The following is a 21,638-nucleotide window of genomic DNA, read 5'->3' as shown; positions in this document are numbered from 1 at the left end:
TTTTCCCCTTGTAAAAATAGATTTGCATAGAAGAATTAGTACTATGCAAAAAAATATTTACATATAAAAACTGGTATGCAAAAATATATTTACATAGAAAAAAATTAGTATGCAAAACTATATTTGCATAGAAAAATGAGTATGCAAAATTAAATTTGCATATAAAGTATTATGCAAATAAATTTACATATAAAAACTGGTATGCAAAAATAAATTTACATAGAAAAATTGGTATGCAAAAATAAATTTACATAGAAAAATTGGTATGTAGAAATATATTTGCATAGAAATTAAAATGAGTATATGTGCATCAAAATTAAATTTGCATATAAAGTATTATGCAAATAAATTTACATATAAAAACTGGTATGCAAAAATAAATTTACATAGAAAAATTGGTATGTAGAAATATATTTGCATAGAAATTAAAATGAGTACATGTGCATCAAAATTAAACTTGCATATAAAGTATTATGAAAAAATAAATTTATATAGAAAAACTGGTACGCAAAATTGGTATGCAAAAATATATTTGCATAGAAAAATGAGTATGCCAAAAAAAATTACATAGGAAAACTCACATGTAAAAATATATCTACACAATAGAATTTATAGTATATAGAAAACATTTGCCCACTGAAAAATTGAACGAAGAAAGGAAAAAATATAGAAGAAGCAGAGGAAAAATGGAACTATTTGTTCAAACCCACAAGTTGAGATGACATCATTAAGCCTATTTGATTAATTTGAAGAAGATTGAGACCCAATAATAAGATGAAACTGAAAAAGATCTAAAACGGTTGAAAAAAATTAGTTAATAGATTCAAAATCAAATCTTTCAAACAAAGCTCCTGTCTAGAAAAATAAAATATAGTTTCAAACCAAACTTATCGAAATTGATTACAGATAAAAATTGAAGATGATTGAGAGAGAGAGATCAAAAGTGGAAACTTGTTTCTTTAATGGCGAGACAAAAACATCATTGTTTTGGTGTTATTCAATGACGCTCTTCATTTTTATTTTTTTTCTCGTAATTTTCTATGTTCTTTAATCTTAAATCTCTATTTTCGTATTCCCCAACATATTTAAGGGTAAAAAAGGAAACAATTTTGGTGAGGAGATTAAAATTAGGCGGGATTTAGTTACTTTTACAAAAACAGGAAGGTTTGCTTGAAAAGAGGGGGGTTTAGTGGGGTATGGGCGATTTGAAGGTTGTTTAGTGGAACGAGTCTTGAATGAGAGAGGGGAGCCTCATTTCTTGTATTTAGAACTGGTCAACTTGCCATTTGTAAGACTGTTTGCTGTTTGGTATACCACCAATATTCGTAATTACGTACAGACGTCTACCCAACAAATTTATATTATTTGGCAGCTTGAGGCTATAATCAGAGAAATAAGCCAGCCACGGAACTCCAACCTCTAGCAATGACACTTTTTATTGTTTACTCATGCTAGTTATGTACTATACCTCAATTACCATTTGCATGGAGTCCGAACTTTACTCACTTTTGTCAGTTTAGTTCAAAACATGCATGTGCCAATGTGTGAGAGTGTTCGTGGCTCATGTAAATGTATGTCTCCTTGTTTCATTCCTATAGTATCTCTGGAAATATTATCCAAACTAATTTTTGTTACACGAGAAACCAGTTGAGCCAAGTAACTAGATCTATTTATATACACGTACTAGCTCCCTTAGCTCCTCGCATACACTCTTCCATTTTCATTTCCCAAGTATGTTTAAGCAGTGATCACCCCAGTTTTTCCTTGATTCTCACATTAATACATGACAATAGGCTTCACCTTTACGGATTTATTTGTTCCTCACTCGAATCGAGTGACTTTCAAAAACTATTGCACCAAGTTGTTGCCGATTCAAGTTACGGGTACCTATTCTTCACCTTCACCAGAATCTGATCAGATCTCTCAGCACATTGTAAAGTCGCGCAAAAAATAGGTGATCTTATTATGTCCCTTATTATTCACACGCATTATTGATTAGTAGTCATACGTATGTACATGTGAAGTTGATCGTCATGCTAAAGTATTTTTTTCATGGATCATACTGATAGCACTTGATGATAGAAATATGCCTACTTATTTGAATTGGATTTCTAAAATTCATGTTATCGTTTACAAAAATTATTTTGAATATGAATCAAGAGTTTGATGCAAACTTTTTAAAGGAATAATAGTGGGTTGCATGCATGGCCGATAGATAACCCTTCCTAATTAATCATATCATTGAGTTCTAGTTTATCACGTGTTTTATAGGTGATTGAGCTTAGCAAGCTAGCTTGTCGTTATATAGCTGAAGAAAATTTTGTTTTCAAATTCTTCATAAGAATCAACGAAAAGGTATTGACTGTTACTGGCAAAGCCCTTCTTTACTCACCAAAGTTTTGAGTCAGACAAAATTTGAGTTTGTAGAGCAAATTCAACTTAAATTAATTTGTCCGGCCGGAGTAATGGAATGTCATATCCCAAAGAAAAGCGGGCCTTGGCGTACCGATAAGGTTGCTCCATTGTGGCTTGGCGCTCACAGGCTAGGTTTGAATTATTGTGTGCGAACATGCAACCTTTCTGCTTGTGGAAGTAGGCTGAGCATCCACCCGATGAATCTTAATAGTCTTTACTGATTAATATTGCATATTTTGCAGATTAGTAGACAGTAATAGCAAGTATGGCTCTGGAGTTGATCGGCATTGGCCCACAGGTTAGATAATATGTACAACTTTCTTTACAAATGTTTCTCCATTCATGTGTTGACCCGTAAATTAACCAACAAAAAGAATACGTAATTGGTTGTTTATTTATGTTCATTTGATGCAAGCCTAGCTATTGAGTTTTTCGGAGTTTTTATTCAGCTAATAATATGAATAAGTGGTTCAGACTTCAGAGTATAAACTGAATGCCCTTTTCCACTCTGCTCGTTCAACTAGCATGGCATTAATTAGCCCATGGTGCTTGAGTTATGTCTTGGTTGAATGTGATATACTCCTTCTTGGTATGCAAACCTGAGTTAAATAAGTTTTTTGCATTTCTGTTTACATACAAATTAACTTTACAGAAATTTATTTTGTCAAAGGTTGAAGATGTGAACAAGGGTCCCGTCGAGAATGAAGGGGAGTTGAAGTCTCTCACAACCACCAAAGGGGGATGGAAATCAGCAAACCTACTCTTAGGTATTTATCACAATTCTACCCCAAAAACTTTCGCAGGAAGAAAAATATAGATGAGCTCAGTATCATTTGATTGTCTATATATATTGGCATTCTGTAATTGCAGTCCTTGTATTAACAATTTTAATTTTCTTGTTACAGTGAACCAAAGCCTAGCAACACTTGCTTTTTTTGGTGTTGCAGTGAATTTGGTTTTGTTCCTTACAAAGGTGCTTCATTATGATAATGCTGAGGCTGCTAACAGTGTCAGCAAGTGGACTGGAACCGTTTATTTATTTTCATTGGTGGGAGCATTCCTTAGTGATTCGTATTGGGGACGATATTTGACGTGTATAATTTTTCAGCTAATATTTCTTCTGGTAATTATCTGTACTCGATCCATGGTTGATGGTTCAAAAGATTGTGATAAAACGCAAGTTGATCTTGATATTTTGAACCAAACAATTTTGGTTATTTCTATTTCAAGTGAATAGGACAACGGCTAATATAATTGCTTTATCTTGATTGTGTTGTTGTATTCGTTCACTAACATAGCCATGTTGGATATAGGGTTTGGTGCTGTTGTCCTTCTCGTCTTGGTTGGTCTTGATTAAGCCAAACGGTTGTGGGGATGGATTTTTGCAGTGCACTCCAACGTCTTTAGTGGGTAATAGCATATTTTACATCTCAATATATCTAATAGCATTGGGATATGGTGGTTATCAACCAACAATCGCAACATTTGGAGCAGATCAATTCAATGAAGCTGATCCTATACAAGGGCACTCAAAAACAGCATTCTTTTGTTATTTTTACTTTGCACTGAATGCTGGTTCCTTATTCTCAAACACTATATTAGTGTATTTTGAGGATAGAGGACACTGGGTAATGGGATTCTGGGCATCAGCTGCAGCAGCTGCAATAGGTATTCTTCTCTTTTGTTTTGGAACACATGGATACAGATACTTAAAGCCATGTGGCAATCCGCTGACGCGTGTTGCTCAAGTGTTTGTTGCAACTTTTAAGAAATGGAATGTTACTGTCCCTTCTGGTGGAGTAAAGCTTTATGAGGTGGAAGGTTCTGAATCTTCAATCAGAGGGAGCAGGAAGATCTTGCATAGTGAAGATTTCAGGTAAGAGTGAAGAGATAGATATAAGCTAAATAATACGTTCTGCATGTGTAATACTTCTGCTCCTGCATTGTAAATTAAGCAAAATGGATATAAGCTAAATAAGAGATAGATATAAGCTAAATGGTCTGCTGTGTAATACTCCTGCATGTGTTAAACACAGCAGACCATTTATGAAAATTAAAGTGGAGGAGCAAGAACAGGAATGTATGATAATTTGGTTATCGGATTAAAAAATGATAGGAAAACAAAATCTCGTTTCACATTTTTTATGTGGAGTTAAATTTAATTTGGAATTTAGTTATGCAGTTATACTATTATCATGAATTGTTTGATTTTTCATACTGTTTCAGGTTCTTGGACAAGGCAGCAACAATGACAGAACCAGAGTTACATAGACAAACACCATTTGACCCATGGAGGTTGTGCACCATAACTCAAGTAGAAGAGGTGAAATGCATTATGAAAATTCTACCCATATGGTTATGCACTATAATTTATTCCGTGATCTTTACTCAAATGGCTTCACTGTTCGTCGAGCAAGGAGATGTCATGAAATGTAAGTTTGGCAATTTCCGTCTCCCGGCAGCAAGTATGTCAGCTTTTGACATTATGAGTGTCCTAATCTTCACATTAGTCTATCGCCAACTTCTTATACCAGTCACTGGCAAATTAACTGGTAACCCAAAAGGTTTAACTGAGCTCCAAAGAATGGGGATTGGACTTTTTATTGGGATGTTAGCGATGGTAGCAGCTGGAATCACTGAAATAGAAAGACGCAAACATGCAATCCCTGGAGTTGAGTCGAGTTCTTTAAGCGTGTTTTGGCAAATACCACAATACATCTTGGTTGGAGCATCAGAGGTGTTCATGTATGTGGCTCAGTTGGATTTTTTCAACACACAAGCTCCAGATGGACTTAAAAGTTTTGGTAGTTCACTATGCATGACTTCTATTTCTTTGGGAAATTATGCAAGTAGCATGCTAGTGAACATGGTAGTGGCTGTAACTGCTAGAGGTGATAGTCCAGGTTGGATTCCTATTAACCTCAACTTTGGTCATTTGGACAGGTTCTACTTCCTCATTTCTGCATTAGCAGCCGTTGACTTTGTCGCCTATTTGTTCTGTGCAAAATGGTACAAATGCATCAATCTCGAGAGTGAGAAGGAGATGAGATGGAAGATCAACTTGATGACATTTTGAGGAGAGTATAGTTTAGCCTTTGAACTCTCTCTCTCATATTTAAGGGTGGTACTAGTTTAATAAGTTTTATATCCCAAGTTTATAGATCTGAGAAAAATTTAAGTTTCATCTGTACATTCTCATTACTTAGCAGTCCAAGTGCAATGGTGGTTAGGTTTCATAGAGTTGATTGTTTACTTTTCAATAGCTTTCACTTATTTAATCTTATGGAAAATAGCTTATGAGTGACGAGGCGATACTTAAAATCGTCTAGAGAAAAAGGCAATTAAAAAGCAAATTTTAATGAAAATTTGCAATTCATCATGCCTTTGCACATATGAAGATAAATTGCAACCATCAACATCAAGTATAATTTTTAATAAATGATGAGATCGAAATACGAATTGCAACTATAATTTCTTCCATCTTTCTTTCTTTTGCACATTTAAGATTAATTTTGTATTAGTCTCGACTTAGGGTCGTTTGTTTTTCCGAGCCTATGAATCTTTGAATCTTTGAATGGCTCATCCTCCTAATGCTAAATCTTTGATTCTTGAATTCTAAAAACATGTTTGTTTTTTCTTTAAAATAACTCTTACTCAAGGTTTGAATATAAATCATTCGGACAATTTTACTCATGCTATCTATTTTAAACACTAACTTGATTTCTTGTTAAACAAAATATATATTATATTTGAGGAGAAGAGATGGATTATCGAAAAAAATAAATGATAAATAAATTTATTTAAAATATGCTTTCACAAATATATTTTAACAGTTTATTTTCATATTTTGTTTATTTTCAGAATATATATATGTAATTCTATTTTTAACAAAGTGGATATCATTCACCCAAAAAAATGAAAAAACCCGTGACGCCAACATCAAATTTTGAAGAACTTATTTTGAAGCCATAAAAGTCAAGGTAGGAAAGTAGATGGGTTCTTAAGAAAAGGCAAGAAGGGACTTTCTTGTTTCAAGTATTAAATTCAAAGATTCAGAAGAAATTTTGGTCTTTGAATCTTTGAATGCTAAAAGTATCAATTGAATGCTTAAACTACTTCAAAAAAACAAACAAATTTTGAACCTCTCGAATGCTTAAAACTTAAGTTTAAGAGGCTCAATCTTGAATTCAAAAACAAACAACCCTTAGATTGCTTAATCTTTGTCTTTGTGAAACTGTTGTGTTTTTCCCTTTTCAAACCTTAACAACTACAAGTCCTAGAGTGATTTTTAGCTCCCAAATTGGTTCCTCCAAGCTCCAAAGGGAATTATCGAGAACCGAGTTATGTTGTCCCAAAATTTGTTTGTCCAACTATCCAAAATAGATCACAACTGCTTATATAATGTCTCGAGATTTACACACAAATATCCGTGTGTATTTCAATGCAAACCGAGGGTACCCAATCGAAGTCCGGACAGCTAGGACACAATATTTTAGGACAGCAAAACCGGACTCAAATTATCAACCACAGTTTCATTTTTTCCAAAAAAAAGGGTAGTTACACTTGGCACAAAATCCTCAAAATTCCAGATTTTACTAGTTTGTCCCTCAGTCATAACTAGAAAGGAAATAAAAAGGAAACGGAAACAAAACAAAAAATATGAATCAAAATATAAAGAACAAGCTAACAATAAGATGACTAGCCATGCAGCCCGACTTGTGGTCGGGTCTGCTATTTTAAAACTTATTATGTCTGAGCCTGTTAATTTTCAGGCTAAAGTATTTTGGTTGATGTACTTACCGCAAAAGCGCATTTGTATAATGAACACGCGGTAACAATTTACCGTCAGTTGTTTGGCACTTCGAGTTATTCAGAATTTCAGACAAAAAGTTGGCCCAAATGCATCTTTTCATTAGAAGAGAGTCACTTTTTATGTGCTTAATGCATAAGCCCATTTTTGTATAATGAACAGGTGGTAACATTTTCTATTTTATTCTGTTGGATCATGTTATAAACCTACCAAGATAAAATTTGACGCAATGGAATTACAAAATGAAGCAAGACATCTAATATTTTACAAAATCAAAATTACAAAACTTGCACTGAAACATAGTTGAGAGCTAGAACAACCATACTTGCTTGTCAACCACAGCGAACAAACGTTAGCAAATGAGCTGCCTTGTTTGCTTGTTGACCCCTTTAACAAATATCAACTTCCTCAAAATCACCCGTTAGCAATTTACACTCTCTTAATAAGTTTCCATAACCAATTCTCTTTACTGGTAACATGTGCCATCTCAAGCGTATGGCCCATATCTCTGCCATGGAATTAGTAAGATTGTGAAAGTTTTATCTACGCCCTGCACTTTCTAATGCATCTCTCATCCCAATACTGATACCTACACAATTAGATATAGCAACAACCATCGGTAATAGTTTTTACCGTATCATGTGGTGGGGAAATTCATCTTTTATATATATTGTTTCCTTGCTTCGGCAGGGCAGTCAGGTACGTCCACTGTTTGACAAAGCTACTCCTTAGGCTTAACAATTACCCAATGGTAAACATTATTTGAATGACTTGAACAACATATTTAACACATACCATTTACAAATATTTTATAGAGAACCCAAGACATTTTCATGACATTTATTTAAACTCATTGGAATAGTATCAATAGCAAAAGCACATAATTTAGTAAACATCATAATGTGGTTCTAACAGTTAATTAGTTTACCATTCATGATGATCGATGATCTATATCCCTAGAACATATAATAAATACAAAACTTAAGACAGTGAAGCAATCTACATAAATTTCTGCATACAACGGAAAATAATTGATTGCATAAAAATTTAAAAAAAAAAAAAAAAAAAAAAAAAAAAATGAATGGAGAGAAAGATAAAAATGTGTGTATTGAATGTATGTCTAGTTAAATTGTGGTCGTGTTGGTGAGTTGTGAATTACTTTAAGAAAACATATTTAGTATTTGGAGCTTACATCCGTGGAAGGCATCAACACTGTAACTCATTGAATAAAAGCTAACAAAATATTTATAAATTTTGATACGAGTAAGATACAATACTCATGGTTACAATGAAAATAAAATTCCACTAATCCACAACGCTTGGCTACACTCTGAAGATGGAATCCTGATATGAAGAGAATTATTTGAACCCAACCAAAGATGTGTGCAATGTTAGATACGCAAGTTAGAGAGTTTGGTTTAGTAAAAAGAATATGATCATGTAACAATAAGCACTTGGAAGTCTTAAATGCAACTGCTAACAGTGAAATAGCCAAAGCAATTTGAAAAGCAGGGTATACAACAATCAATACATCTATTCATTTATGAAATAATTTAGAAGTTTGTAAGATATTCACTTCTCAAATTTGAGTTTAGCTATAGACATACCTGGATATCTGCCACAATTCGATCTCCACCCCTTGTCCAATGAATTTTAAAGTATATGTTGTGTCTTCCATGAAAATATACATGGAAAAGTTAGTGATAGTGCTACACCGATTACTTAAGCAAATATTCAAAGTACCCAGTGATCTTATGTTAGTGATTATAAAGAAACCGAAGTAGCCCAGGTTTTTGTCCTTCTCATCATAATAATGATAAAAACGAAAAAAGAACGCCACCAAATGATTATAAAAAAGCATGCAAGCAACATAACAAAGTTAAGAATGACATCTTTTGTTGGAAGAAAAGTCGAGTCATTGCACTCGGACAATCATAAACATCAGCCGTATTTAGGTTTATGGGTGCTATCTACAAAAATTAAATAACCTAATCCCACCCACTATTAGGGGGAAAAAATTGATTTCAATTTCTATGTTTGCCTATGTCAAGCAACCACCCCACATGCACCTTGAGAAATCAAGTACTACATCTGTTTATTTGAGTTCAAATAGCAATAAGATGAGGTGTCTCAAAATAGTCGATTCATCAAAAATAGGAAAAAAAAAACATATTATTGAAGAAGAGACGTTCATTATATAATTGGTGTTTCGGTGCACACATAACTAAATAAGAAGTGATTAAACCTTGTTTACTGCAGAATGAACAAATTACCAAAACCTTCTTTTTAAATCATAATTATAATACGTACAAAAATCAATTTAATGGATCCAAGAAATGTTAAAAATCCATAAAATGATTCCTTAGGAAATTCAATACACCCCCATCACAATTAAATGTGTCAAGTGCCAATTGTTTTAATTAATATGTGGGTCATCCTTTTATGCTTCTATAGAGCTAAACTCATAACATTTGATATTACAATCGACTAAATCGAGATATAAAATTAAGTCTGAATGTCAGTATATATCAAGCAAATTAAGTAGGAGGAATTTTGATTGGTAAGTGAGAACATCACCACCAAAAAGAAAGTTGTTAGAACTTCAAAGTGTGGATTCCCCTATTCGTTGAGCTCTTTTATTAGCATGCACTGCCGTCCACAGAAAAAGTTCATGTATTCTCCTCACTTTCAACAAACTCGTTCAATTTAGTAGGTCAAAGGATTTTGTGTTTGAATATTTGAATCCAGTATCCTGCCTAACGCCTATCTACGCCAGTTGCCAAGCAAATACATCACGCATGGTCGATGGTTGGTCTCTAGACATTCGACCTACGACTTCGAAAAGTCCTCGGCTCATACAAAGATGACAACATCACACGCTAAGTCCATCATTAATTACTATCATTGGCGACACATGGCGTACAACTTAAGAAGATAATCAAAAACTTGGTGGCAGGGGATATCAACCAAAAGAACCATTGCATAAGATTCATTGCTCTGCTAGATCAAGCTCTATATAAAAAATATATTTCATAGTAAAGTTACTATATGTACCAGTGTACTCGTACCCCTACGAACGACTATCATTGGGTACTACTATAAGAGCCGCCTACTAATAAGACGTGTTTGCTTGCCCACTACTATGGCAGTCCCGTTTGCCTACTAGTGAGGCGTGTTTGCTTGCCCGCTACTGTGGCATCGCTTGCCTACTAGTGAGGCGGGCTTGCTTTGCCCCATCTTGTGCGGTCCGCTTTTGCCTACTAATGTGGCATTCGGGCATGCCCTCTATTGGAGCAATGACATTGCCCACTAATATGGCACCCAAGTTATATATAGCAGGTCCGAAGATATGTCAAGGGATTTTTTCCATATGAAGCTTTTTGAAATATTTCATACAAAGAGGGAAATATCTCATCAAATAAGGAAAGGGTATTTTAAGCACATATTCATTTTCCTATAAATACCCAATAATCATTTCAAACAAAGGACTACGTGCATTTTTAGACTTGATTTTAGAGAACGATTTGGATACATAGGCAGTCATTGGAGGTACAGTCTCTCTCACTTCATATCAACCTCTCCAACAAGATCATTGGTGTGTTTGTGTAAGTTCTCACCCAAACATAATTGGCGCCATTCGTGGTCCTTATTGACGGGCCCTCTTCCACGTTACTTCTTCTAAGCACCATTAATGGCAAAAATTACAAGGTCCCAGGCAAACAAGAATGCAAGAACACAACAACAACAACAAGAAAAAAATCCGGAAGTGCTAATCAATCAGGAAGTGATAGATCAACCCGCTGCAACATATCTGCAAGATCAGCCTTCGCAACTCCAAGTGCCACGGCAACCCAGATCTAGACGTCTGCCATATCAGGCTCCAGTAACTCACCTTCAAGATCTAGATGTTACAAATGCAAATGAAGTAGACCCGGAAAATATGGAGATAGGAGATGAAGATGTGCCTTTAGAAGTGCTGCGTCGGAGGTTCAGAAGAGAGAAGGAGCATATCAACTACTTGCATAAGCAATTGGACAAAGGGATGACGCCGATGCTGCATCTTCCACACCGGCAAGATCCCCTAGATCTAGTGAAAACTGAAGTGTATTCAACCGACTACAATTTAATTACGATACATCCCATCCATTGGAGCCTGTCCCTGAGCATCATCAAAATCACTCAAGGTAAAAGCGGACACTCATCCCATTCAAGAAGGCAATCCAGATCTCGAAATACTAACAACGCTAGGCGTAGCAGTGGTCATAACATGACAAGATCATTGAATGTTGATTATAACACATCAGAAAGGTGGAAAACATCCACTATAAGACGCAATGCTGGACGCCAAGATCAGGACCTCAGAGACAAATTGCAACATGACCTTAGACATGGCTTGAATGCAGCAAACTGATACAGACAAGCTAACGACGGTCAGCCCAGAATATGGCGACACCAAAGAAACGGCTCCCCAATTCGACAACCTAGCCTTTTTTATCGGCATAGGTCTCGCAGCCCAAGGAACCAGCAAAATCTAGAAGTAAGCAACAACTGGGAGCGACCACACCGTAAGATGTAACATAGTGAAGTCACTCTTCAAGTCGAAAGTCAAGAGGCCGTAGGAGCAACATTTATGGAACAACAAATCAGAGACATTATCAAGAAAACAATGACCAATGCGGGTGTGGCTGAAACTCGATGGAAAGACCTTGCAGTGAACGAAGATGTCGTTCGGCGATTTTCTCTGATCATACAAAATGCAAAACATCAAGACGGCTTCAAATAACCAGATCTTCCTAAGTTTAATGAAGTAGGAGGTGACCCGAACGATCATGTCATGAAATTTAAAAGCAGACTCATTCTCTGGCATGGAGATAACCCCCTCTTATGCAAACTTTTTCCGTCGACATTAAAAGGAGAAGATCTCCGTTGGCTCTCCGGCCAGCCAGCTCGTTCTATCACATCATTCCAAGAATTAGCAAGTCAGTTCACAGACCGGTTCAAGCATAATTGGACATGTCCTAAGGATATCAACATCTTGCTAAATACCAAGCAGCAAAAGGACGAAACTCTGGCAAAGTTTGTAATTTGTTTCCACCAAGTGCAAGCAGAGGTTACTGATGTCCCTGACGTATAATGATCGTTCATGCATTCAAGGAAGGAATACATTTCGATAAAAACGGAATTTACAATTCCCTTGTACGAGACCCCCCTCAATCCAAGTCCGATTTGTTTACATGAGCACAACAGTTTATTAACGTCGAAGAAGATGTTATAGCAAAAGCCTCAAGAGACAAAGATTATTTTCGACGTAAAGATTCAAGCGATGGTAAAGCCAAACAGAAGCAAAATACTACGGAAGGACAACAACAAAAATCAGACGCGGTTTGCAAAGAAATGAAACTCACTCCATTAAATGCCAAATATGCAGCAATATATGAGAAGATTAAAGGACGTAACTTACTTTTTCCTCCAATGCCCTTACCTGAAAACACAAAGTCTAGGAGTGACAAAAATCTTTGGTGTCACTTCCATAATAATTTCGGTCATGAAATTGAAGATTGCAGATCCCTCAGGGGAAAGATACAGAGGTTAGTTGAAAAAGGACAGTTAGACGAGTTTTTACTTCAAAAGACTATGAAGCAAAATTTAGCAATGACGGGCTACAATGTCATCCTAGCTGGTCATGCCAAAATTAATGACATTTCACCTAACAAAGCGGTATGATGAGCAACGAGCCAAGTTTGGTTTTTTGCGTGAATTTTATCACGTAAATAACATTGATTTTGCAGAAGGAATTCGTTCAGAAACTACCGAACTCGATCCCTTATGTTTTAGTGATAAATACATAATGGGAGTCCATCATCCTCATTATGATGTGGTCGTCATCTTTGCTTTCATTGGATTATAGCGAGTTCAAATGATAATGATAGACACGGGGGAGTTCACAAGATCATTTTTGCGAGTTGCTACAAGAACATGCATCTTTTTAGAATTTGGTGGTTGCGTAAAAATAATCCAATAGTCGGTTTCGATGGAACATCAACAACCCCCCAATGCGAGTTTCTTTACCACCACTCATGGACAAGATGGCGGACATTGAATTCCTTCCGATGAATTGCAAATCCCCTTATAATGCAATCTTAGGAAGGGATTGGCTCCACAATATGGGGGCAATAGTCTCTACTTTTCATCAGGCAGTCAAATTCCCATCCCTCGGCAAAATTTGTAAGATATAGGGCGACCAAATGGCTTCCCATAGCTGCCACGAAAAAGTCTTGGAGGAGTATCATCAATCCGATATGCGAGGAAATACAGTTCTCAGCAATTCGCAGGAGGTGTCTAAGTCAAAATTAGTACTACACAATATTTGCACTGCTAGTTCACGAAATGAAGGGCCGCCAACTATAGACCGCCTCTTAAAAGTGCAAATTGGGAATTCAAACGGCGAATTGAAACATCTTTCATATCGGCGGAACTGTCAGAAAGCGAACAAGCGGAGATGATTGTCCTCCTCAGAAAAAACAAGACGATATTTGCTTGGTCAGTAGAACAAATGCCTGAACTTAGCCCAGATATTGCATGCCACATGCTTGACATTGATCCTACAACCAAGCCAGTGCGATAGAAACCTAGGCATATGACACCGGATAGAAAACTCAAGGTCAAAGAGGAGATCAATCGTCTACTCTCAGTCAAGCCTAAGAAAGATGGTAAAATGAGAGTGTGCATCGATTTCACGGTCCTTAACAAAGCTTACCCGCGATTATCATTTATGGATGTTTCTTCAAGATACCACCAAATTCCACTATCTATTAAAGACCAAGAAACAACTGCATTCATAGCTGATTAGGGAATTTTTTTATTACCAGGTCATGCTTTTTGGTTTAAAAAACACGGGTGGCACTTATCAGAGGATGATCAACACCATATTTGGAGATATGTTAGGCAAGATAATGGAGGCGTACATTGATGACATGATTGTAAAATCCAAGCATAAGGGAGATCACATCTCTGACTTACAATCAATTTTTGACAGAATTGAAGAATTCAACATGCGGCTCAATCCTTCATAATGCACTTTCGGGCTAATCTCCAAAAATTTTATGAGGTATTTGATAACTCGTTGAGGCATCGAAGCTAACCCAGAGCAGATCCGATCCATTCAAGCCATGCCAGCGCCAAAAACAAAAAAGGCGATTCAACAGCTCACAGGGTGCTTAGCAGCTCTCAATCGTTTCATCTATAAGTACTCGAACAGATGTCGTCCTTTCTTTTAGACTTTAAAGGACTCATCAGGGTGGAATGATGACTGTAAAAATGCCTTCCAATCCATCAAGAAATACTTAGTCTCACCACCAATGTTGGCCAGCCCAGCCACAGGGCAACCTGTTAGAGTTTACTTGGCGCTCTGAACAATCGCGCTTAGTCGCGATCGTGTTAAATCGATGGAGAAGACGGTTGTCCAATATTCTTCATTAGTAAGACCCTAACGGGGGTGGAAACTAGATATGCGAGAGTTTAAAAAATCGCTCTAGCATTGGTTCATGCTGCTAGACGCCTCAAGCCATACTTCCAAGGAAGATTGGTCAAGGTATACACTGAATACCCACTTCGCAAAGTTTTCCGCAGTGCTCAGGAATCAAGCAGACTGGCTAAATGGGGCATCTATTTAAGCGCTCACAACCTTGTCTTTGAACCTCGCATTTCATAAAAGGGTCAAACCCTTGCATCCTCAATAACAGATTTTCCAATTGACGATTTTGTCCCTAAAATCAACCAAGACGAGGGCATCTCTAGTAAAGCGCCAGCAGTTGGGGGAGAGGAAGGCCCAACAAATCTTACGACCCCATCACTCAATTCATAGATAGTTTACATGGATGTCTAACATAACAAAGCCGGCTCTGGATTAGGATGGGCTTTTATCAAACCAGACAATTAGTAGTTTGGGCCAACAGTTCCTTAGAACTGGTTCTTGAAGTAATTTTCTTTTGTTTTTCAGATTATCACTCATCAATAAAATGCATTATTCCATATTTCTTTATTTTCATTCAGTTAGTTAGTCAAAAATAATATATATCAATTACTCAATTACTACTCTTAAAGACAAACAGTTGGTAGGAAAGCTAAACTATAAAAAACATATACAAATTCAAAAGTCATGGAGTTTGCGCTTTCAACACCTCTCTCTATGCACCAAAAGTCGTGGAGTTTGCATTTTTAACACCTCTCTCTATGCACCAAAAGCCGTGGAGTTTGCATTTTCAACACCTCTCTCCACGCACCAAAAAGTCATGGGGTTTGCATTTTCAACACCTCTCTCCATGCACCAATAGTCATGGAATTTGCATTTTCAACACCTCTCTCCATGCACCAAAAAGCCGTGGAGTTTGCGTTTTCAACACCTCTCTCCACGCACCAAAAATTCATAGGGTTTGCGTTTTCAACACCTCTCTCCATGCACCAAAAGTCGTAGAGTTTGTGTTTTCAACACCTCTTTCCATGCACCAAAAAGTCATAGAGTTTGAGTTTTCAACACCTCTCTCCATGCACCAAAAAGCCATGGAGTTTGCGTTTTCAACACCTAATACACATGTCTGAAATATCCTCCACACCTTTCGCATTATTCGAACTCATCTCCATTACCAATGGATTATTCATATACTCTTCGACCATCTCGGTAGAGAAAACTATATCATCGGTCGGCTTCAGCGCCTCTATCACATCATCATCAAGAAATACAGTGGGGATGTGATCCGTGTTATGGATTGGTATACCATTTGTGGCATACAAGGAGACACCAGGCACACCATTTTTAGTCCCATCTTCAATAGCACGATTGGTGGCGGCTTGGACCCGTTCGATTTTCGTAAACGGTGGATGCTTCTCCATAGTTTCAACGTCCTTTTCGGAAACAAGAATATCAGTAATCATATCCTCATGGTTTAAAGCAACATGATGTGGCTAATGCTTAACATCCTGGATAAATTGCCCCTAACTAGCTCCTTTGGCATCAATACCAACACTAGCATTAACAGATGTCATGTCAAACGGGTGGTTGCTACTATAAGCTTTGTCATGCACTTGCATCGCAGATATTTCAATCACACTGTTTCATTCTTTTGCAGTAATATAAATGTTTATTCTTCGCCGCAAGGAACGAATTCCATCTGACGAAGAGGGGGCGGTGTATGTACCAGTGTACTCGTACCCCTACAAACGACCATCATTGGGTACTATTATAAGAGCCGTCCACTAATGAGACGTGCTTGCTTGCCCACTACTATGGCAGTCCCGCTTGCCTACTAATGAGGTGTGCTTGCTTGCCCGCTACTGTGGCATCGCTTGCATACTAGTGAGGCGGGCATGCTTGCCCGCTACTGTGCCAGTCCCGCTTGCCTACTAATGTGGCATTCAGGCATGCCCTCTATTGGAGCAATGACATTGCCCACTAATATGACACCCAAGTTATATATAGCAGGTCCGAATATATGTTAAGGGATTTTTTCCATATGAAGTTTTTGGAAAAATTTCATATAAAGAGGGAAATATCTCATCAAATAAGGAAAGGGTATTTTAAGCACATATTTATTTTCCTATAAATACCCAACAATCATTTTAAACAAAAGACTACGTGCATTTTTTAGACTTGATTCTAGAGAATGATTTAGATACGTAGGCAGCCATTGGTGGTACAATCTCTCTCACTTCATATCAACCTCTCCAACAAGATCATTAGTGTGTTTGTGTGAGTTCTCACCCAAACAGTTACTAACAAAAAAGAAAGGGGAGAAGAAAAATAAAAAAGGGTATGTGAAAAATAAATAAGAACATCAAATAAATGGCTGGAATAATATGAAATGAATCCCTAATTCAAAATTTGGACAAAATACTAAACCGACTTAGCTAAATATCTAAAAACTTGGCTGAAATTATTTGGATTCAATTATAGAACTCAGTTTCTTCAGAAACCCCAAATTAAGAAACTTCAATAACTAACAAAGTTACATTACCTGAAATGGAGGAGACCTTGAAATCTACAGCAGGATTTCTTGGTTTCTTCGACACTTTCTTCTGAATATCAGTATTAATAGAAGCACTGCTCACTATCAAAGTAGGTTTTGGGAAAAATAGAGTTTTTTAGAGAGGCCAAAAGGCTTCGGTTTATGTTTATTTTCTTTTTTTGTTTTTAATTACTTAATTACCCCTGATGTACTATTCAAATACGGGCGTGTATTTGGTTTTTTATTTCCTAAATATGTGCAAAGACTAAAAAGTTTTTTTTTATAAATTGTTAAACACACTAATAATGAGGCTAACTTGGTAAACAACATAGTAATTATTTTTTAAGTGGGAATTTTTTTTAAAATTTTGCTGACGTGGCTCACTATGAGCATCCTGGAAGAACCGATATTAATGTAGGTAGGATATTATTGTTATTAACACGTTTTTGCGGGAAGAAGATGAAGAAGAAATACACACATTTGTTTGTTTATTCCACTTTACATTTTTTTTTTTATATCTTCTTTTTATTTCCTTTATGAGGAACAAACTAATAAAATTGGAAATTTTGAGGATTTTGTGACGGTTGTAACTTCATTTTTTTTTTGTGGAAAATATGAGACATCGTATAACTCAAAATTCCCTTGGAGCACTTGGAGGAATGGGTGCAAAAAATCACTCCAAGCCCTAGGCTACAAAAAGAAAAAAACCAAAATCCTACCTACATTAATATCCATTCTTCTAATATGCTCATAGTGAGCCACGTCAGCAAAGTTTTTAAAAAAACCCATATTTTCAGAATATTTACTTTCTTTCTTACAAAAAATACCCTTAAAATTGGTCTATTTTGTAATTTATAGAAATCTATTAGGTTTTTTCACATGTAGTGAGAAAAAAAAAACCAAAAACACGCCTCATTTGAATTGTACGTTGGGGGGTAAGTAAGTAATTAACAACCCGAAAAAGAAACCCAATCAAGCTGTCGTCAAACACCCAAACTCTCTCCAAATCAGTAAAAAAAAAAAATGGAAACTAAATCTCACCATCTATAATGCCAATTTCGATCCTGTATGATTTAACTCCTCAATTGATTCATAAACACATTAGTATTCTGCTACCACTCGACTATTATAGAATATACACGTGGATTGTTGAGAGCGTGGGAGAAGGAGTAACGAGTTTAAAGAGGGCTTACCATGTTCTCACTTATTTTTTGGGGAATGTATGACATACAAACCTTGCTCCTCGAAAAAAAAGTAATATCCATTCTTCTAATATGCTCATAGTGAGCCACGTCAGCAAAGTTTTTAAAAAAAACCCATATTTTCAGAATATTTACTTTCTTTCTTACAAAAAATACCCTTAAAATTGGTCTATTTTGTAATTTATAGAAATCTATCAGGTCTTTTCACATGTAGTGAGAAAAAAAAACCAAAAACATGCCTCATTTGAATTGTACGTTGGGGGGTAAGTAAGTAATTAACAACCCAAAAAAGAAACCCAATCAAGCTGTCGTCAAACACCCAAACTCTCTCCAAATCAGTAAAAAAAAAATGGAAACTAAATCTCACCATCTATAATGCCAATTTCGATCCTGTATGATTTAACTCCTCAATTGATTCATAAACACATTAGTACGTTACAGACCCTGACTATTATAGAATATACACAGGATTGTTGAGAGCGTAGGAGAAGGAGTAACTGAGTTTAAAGAGGGCGACCATGTTCTCACTTATTTACTGGGGAATGTATGACATACAAACCTTGCTCCTCCGAAAAAAAGTAATATCCATTCTTCTAATATGCTCATAGTGAGCCACGTCAGCAAAGTTTTTTAAAAAACCCATATTTTCAGAATATTTACTTTCTTTCTTATGAAAAATACCCTTAAAATTGGTCTATTTTGTAATTTATAGAAATCTATCAGGTCTTTTCACATGTAGTGAGAAAAAAAACCAAAAACACGCCTCATTTGAATTGTACGTTGGGGGGTAAGTAAGTAATTAACAACCCGAAAAAGAAACCCAATCAAGCTGTCGTCAAACACCCAAACTCTCTCCAAATCAAAAAAAAAAAATGGAAACTAAATCTCACCATCTATAATGCCAATTTCGATCCTGTATGATTTAACTCCTCAATTGATTCATAAACACATTAGTACGTTACAGACCCTGACTATTATAGAATATACACAAGATTGTTGAGAGCGTAGGAGAAGGAGTAACTGCGTTTAAAGAGGGCGACCATGTTCTCACTTATTTACGGGGAATGTATGACATACAAACCTTGCTCCTCTGAAAAAAAAGTAATATGTGCCAGACATTAGGCTTGGAAAGGAGAGGTTTGATGCATAGTGATCAAAAGACTCGCTTCTCACTCAAAGGGAAACCTGTTTACCATTATTACTTGTTTTTCAAGTTTTAGTGAGTACATAGTGCACTCTGGATGTCTTTGTTAAAATCAGCTCATCTGTTCCAATCGATAAGATATGCCCCTTTCGGTTGTGGAGTTGCTTGCGGGTAATTGAACTTCATGCTTATGATGCTGTCAAAATTTTGTTTGTTTCTCACAGTTTTTGAGAACAAGTACTTCTTTACTGCCAATATTATGATACCACTTAAAAATCATGTTATGCATTTTTCAGGTCTCTTTTTTGCCTTTTTTTTAAAAGCAAATGTTCTTGGGGTATTTTCTTCCGGAAATTTTCGTACAGATGAAAAAAAGTTCCTCATCTTCGGGCCTGTTAACTATCTTCAGCAGATGAATTAAGGGAATATAATGGATAATGAAGGATTGCTACTACGATGAGTCTTAATTCGTTAGAATAGTTTGTTGTTTACGGCAAGAGTTGGAGAAAGGAAGTTGATGGGTGGAGTAAAATCACTGCAATTTGTAAAAGCCGCATGAAAATGTTATGCTGTTGAAGTATCTATGAAATGTATTCTCTTTAATCTGGATTCATCTCTCTTTCTTGATTGGCAAATATGGTTTCTTACTTCTGTGTAATGCATATATAATTTTTCCGTTCACTACAAGTTACTCCAAAGTTCATCAATCTACTATACTATTCTATAGAGGAAAAACATGTGCACAGTTGACACTTCACAGTTGACACCTCTTAAGCAAATTTAGTACTTAAGCTGAGTTCTTTCTATTTACAAACAGTTTTCTTCAGTGGATAAGTTTGCCATGAGTGTATGGTTTCCAACAAAAGAAAAACTTAGGTTAAATCAAGCCTTAATGGAACTTGTATTTCACTACAAGCCAGTAAACCAACATGCAAATTCTCTTAGCAACAAACCGGCCAGTAGGTACAAATTCAATGAATTCTGTTTTTGTACAATTGGTACCACGTAAGATTCACTCTCCCACACTCATTTTTCTTCATTCACTTTTCTATATATATTAGGTGTGAAGAACTACACATGAACAAAGGATATAATGCGTTTCAGATTATTGGTTATACATATTTTTTAATATAATTAAATGGGCATGCTTTAAAATTATTAATGGTGTTTTTATGGTTTATTTGAACTTAAGCTCCAAGTGAGCCTAATTTTTTTTCAATGTGAGTCAAATTTTAACAAATTGAGACTATGAGTGGCGACTTGGTATATGGAACAATTATTTCATCATGCAATTTGATTCGTGTTTGACCGATGTTTGTTATCCCTCTGTTCAATTTGTATTTGTTACAGGGTTCAATTACTAATAATCACTTACTGAGTTTATCAATTGAAGGTGATAATAGTTTTGCTGCAATTTGAGTTTATTCTTGGTAACTGGATTTATTGTGATTACTCTATTGAATCATTGCTCTTATTTAATTATTTTGATTAACCTTAGTTGAACAATGTCAAACTCTTTTGGGCTCAATTTGAATAGTTTGTGAAAAAATCATGTACTTTTTAAATTTAGCACTATATATTGGGAATTGATACTGAGAAAGTATAGATTCGAAAAACAACATTCTCTATTCTTGAAGTTTTGGTAAGTTTTTCTTGCCATTTGTTATCGATCATATACCCCATAACCTCTTTTTGCTCTTAATGATGTCGACTGAGTTCTTATATTCACTTGGTGTCAAAGCAAAGAAGGTTAGAATGGTAGGGCGATCATGAGGTACAGAAATAAGAGCTGCTTTATATACATAGTGATGTAGCTTTGGATTGAATTTCATTTTCCAAGTTTAGGATGGACCATTCTATGGCTATAAGACTGCCGATTTTCTAACGTTAGTGCTTATTTTTGTCATGACATGTAGTAGTTCCTTAAATATCAAGCTCACAGCGGCAACGACCAAAGAGGAGTTTAAATGGAGCAAAGTTGAGCACAACGTCGATTAACTTGACGTCAAACACACCCCACTATGCATGACCATCATAATTTCAACACATAGATATCCCCTTACGAA

At 36.0% G+C, this 21,638-nt stretch overlaps 1 protein-coding gene across 1 annotated transcript; it reads left to right on the top strand.

Annotated features, from left to right (window-relative positions):
- Nucleotides 1–1,702: 1,702 nt before the first annotated feature.
- On the top strand, nucleotides 1,703–5,597 carry LOC147479922 (protein NRT1/ PTR FAMILY 7.1-like). Its single transcript, XM_086576745.1, is given in 8 exon segments — nucleotides 1,703–1,954; nucleotides 2,272–2,355; nucleotides 2,658–2,713; nucleotides 3,086–3,182; nucleotides 3,321–3,538; nucleotides 3,729–4,291; nucleotides 4,642–5,450; nucleotides 5,453–5,597. Coding segments are annotated over 6 exon segments (1,770 nt in total). The 5' UTR covers nucleotides 1,703–1,954; nucleotides 2,272–2,355; nucleotides 2,658–2,680; the 3' UTR covers nucleotides 5,503–5,597.
- Nucleotides 5,598–21,638: the final 16,041 nt, after the last annotated feature.

The sequence above is a fragment of the Coptis chinensis genome, chromosome 8, assembly GCF_015680905.1.
Source record: "Coptis chinensis isolate HL-2020 chromosome 8, ASM1568090v1, whole genome shotgun sequence".
NCBI classification, from domain to species: Eukaryota; Viridiplantae; Streptophyta; class Magnoliopsida; order Ranunculales; family Ranunculaceae; genus Coptis; species Coptis chinensis.
Note: the sequence above shows the minus strand (reverse complement) of the source record. Positions and strands in the feature narration are given on the sequence as shown.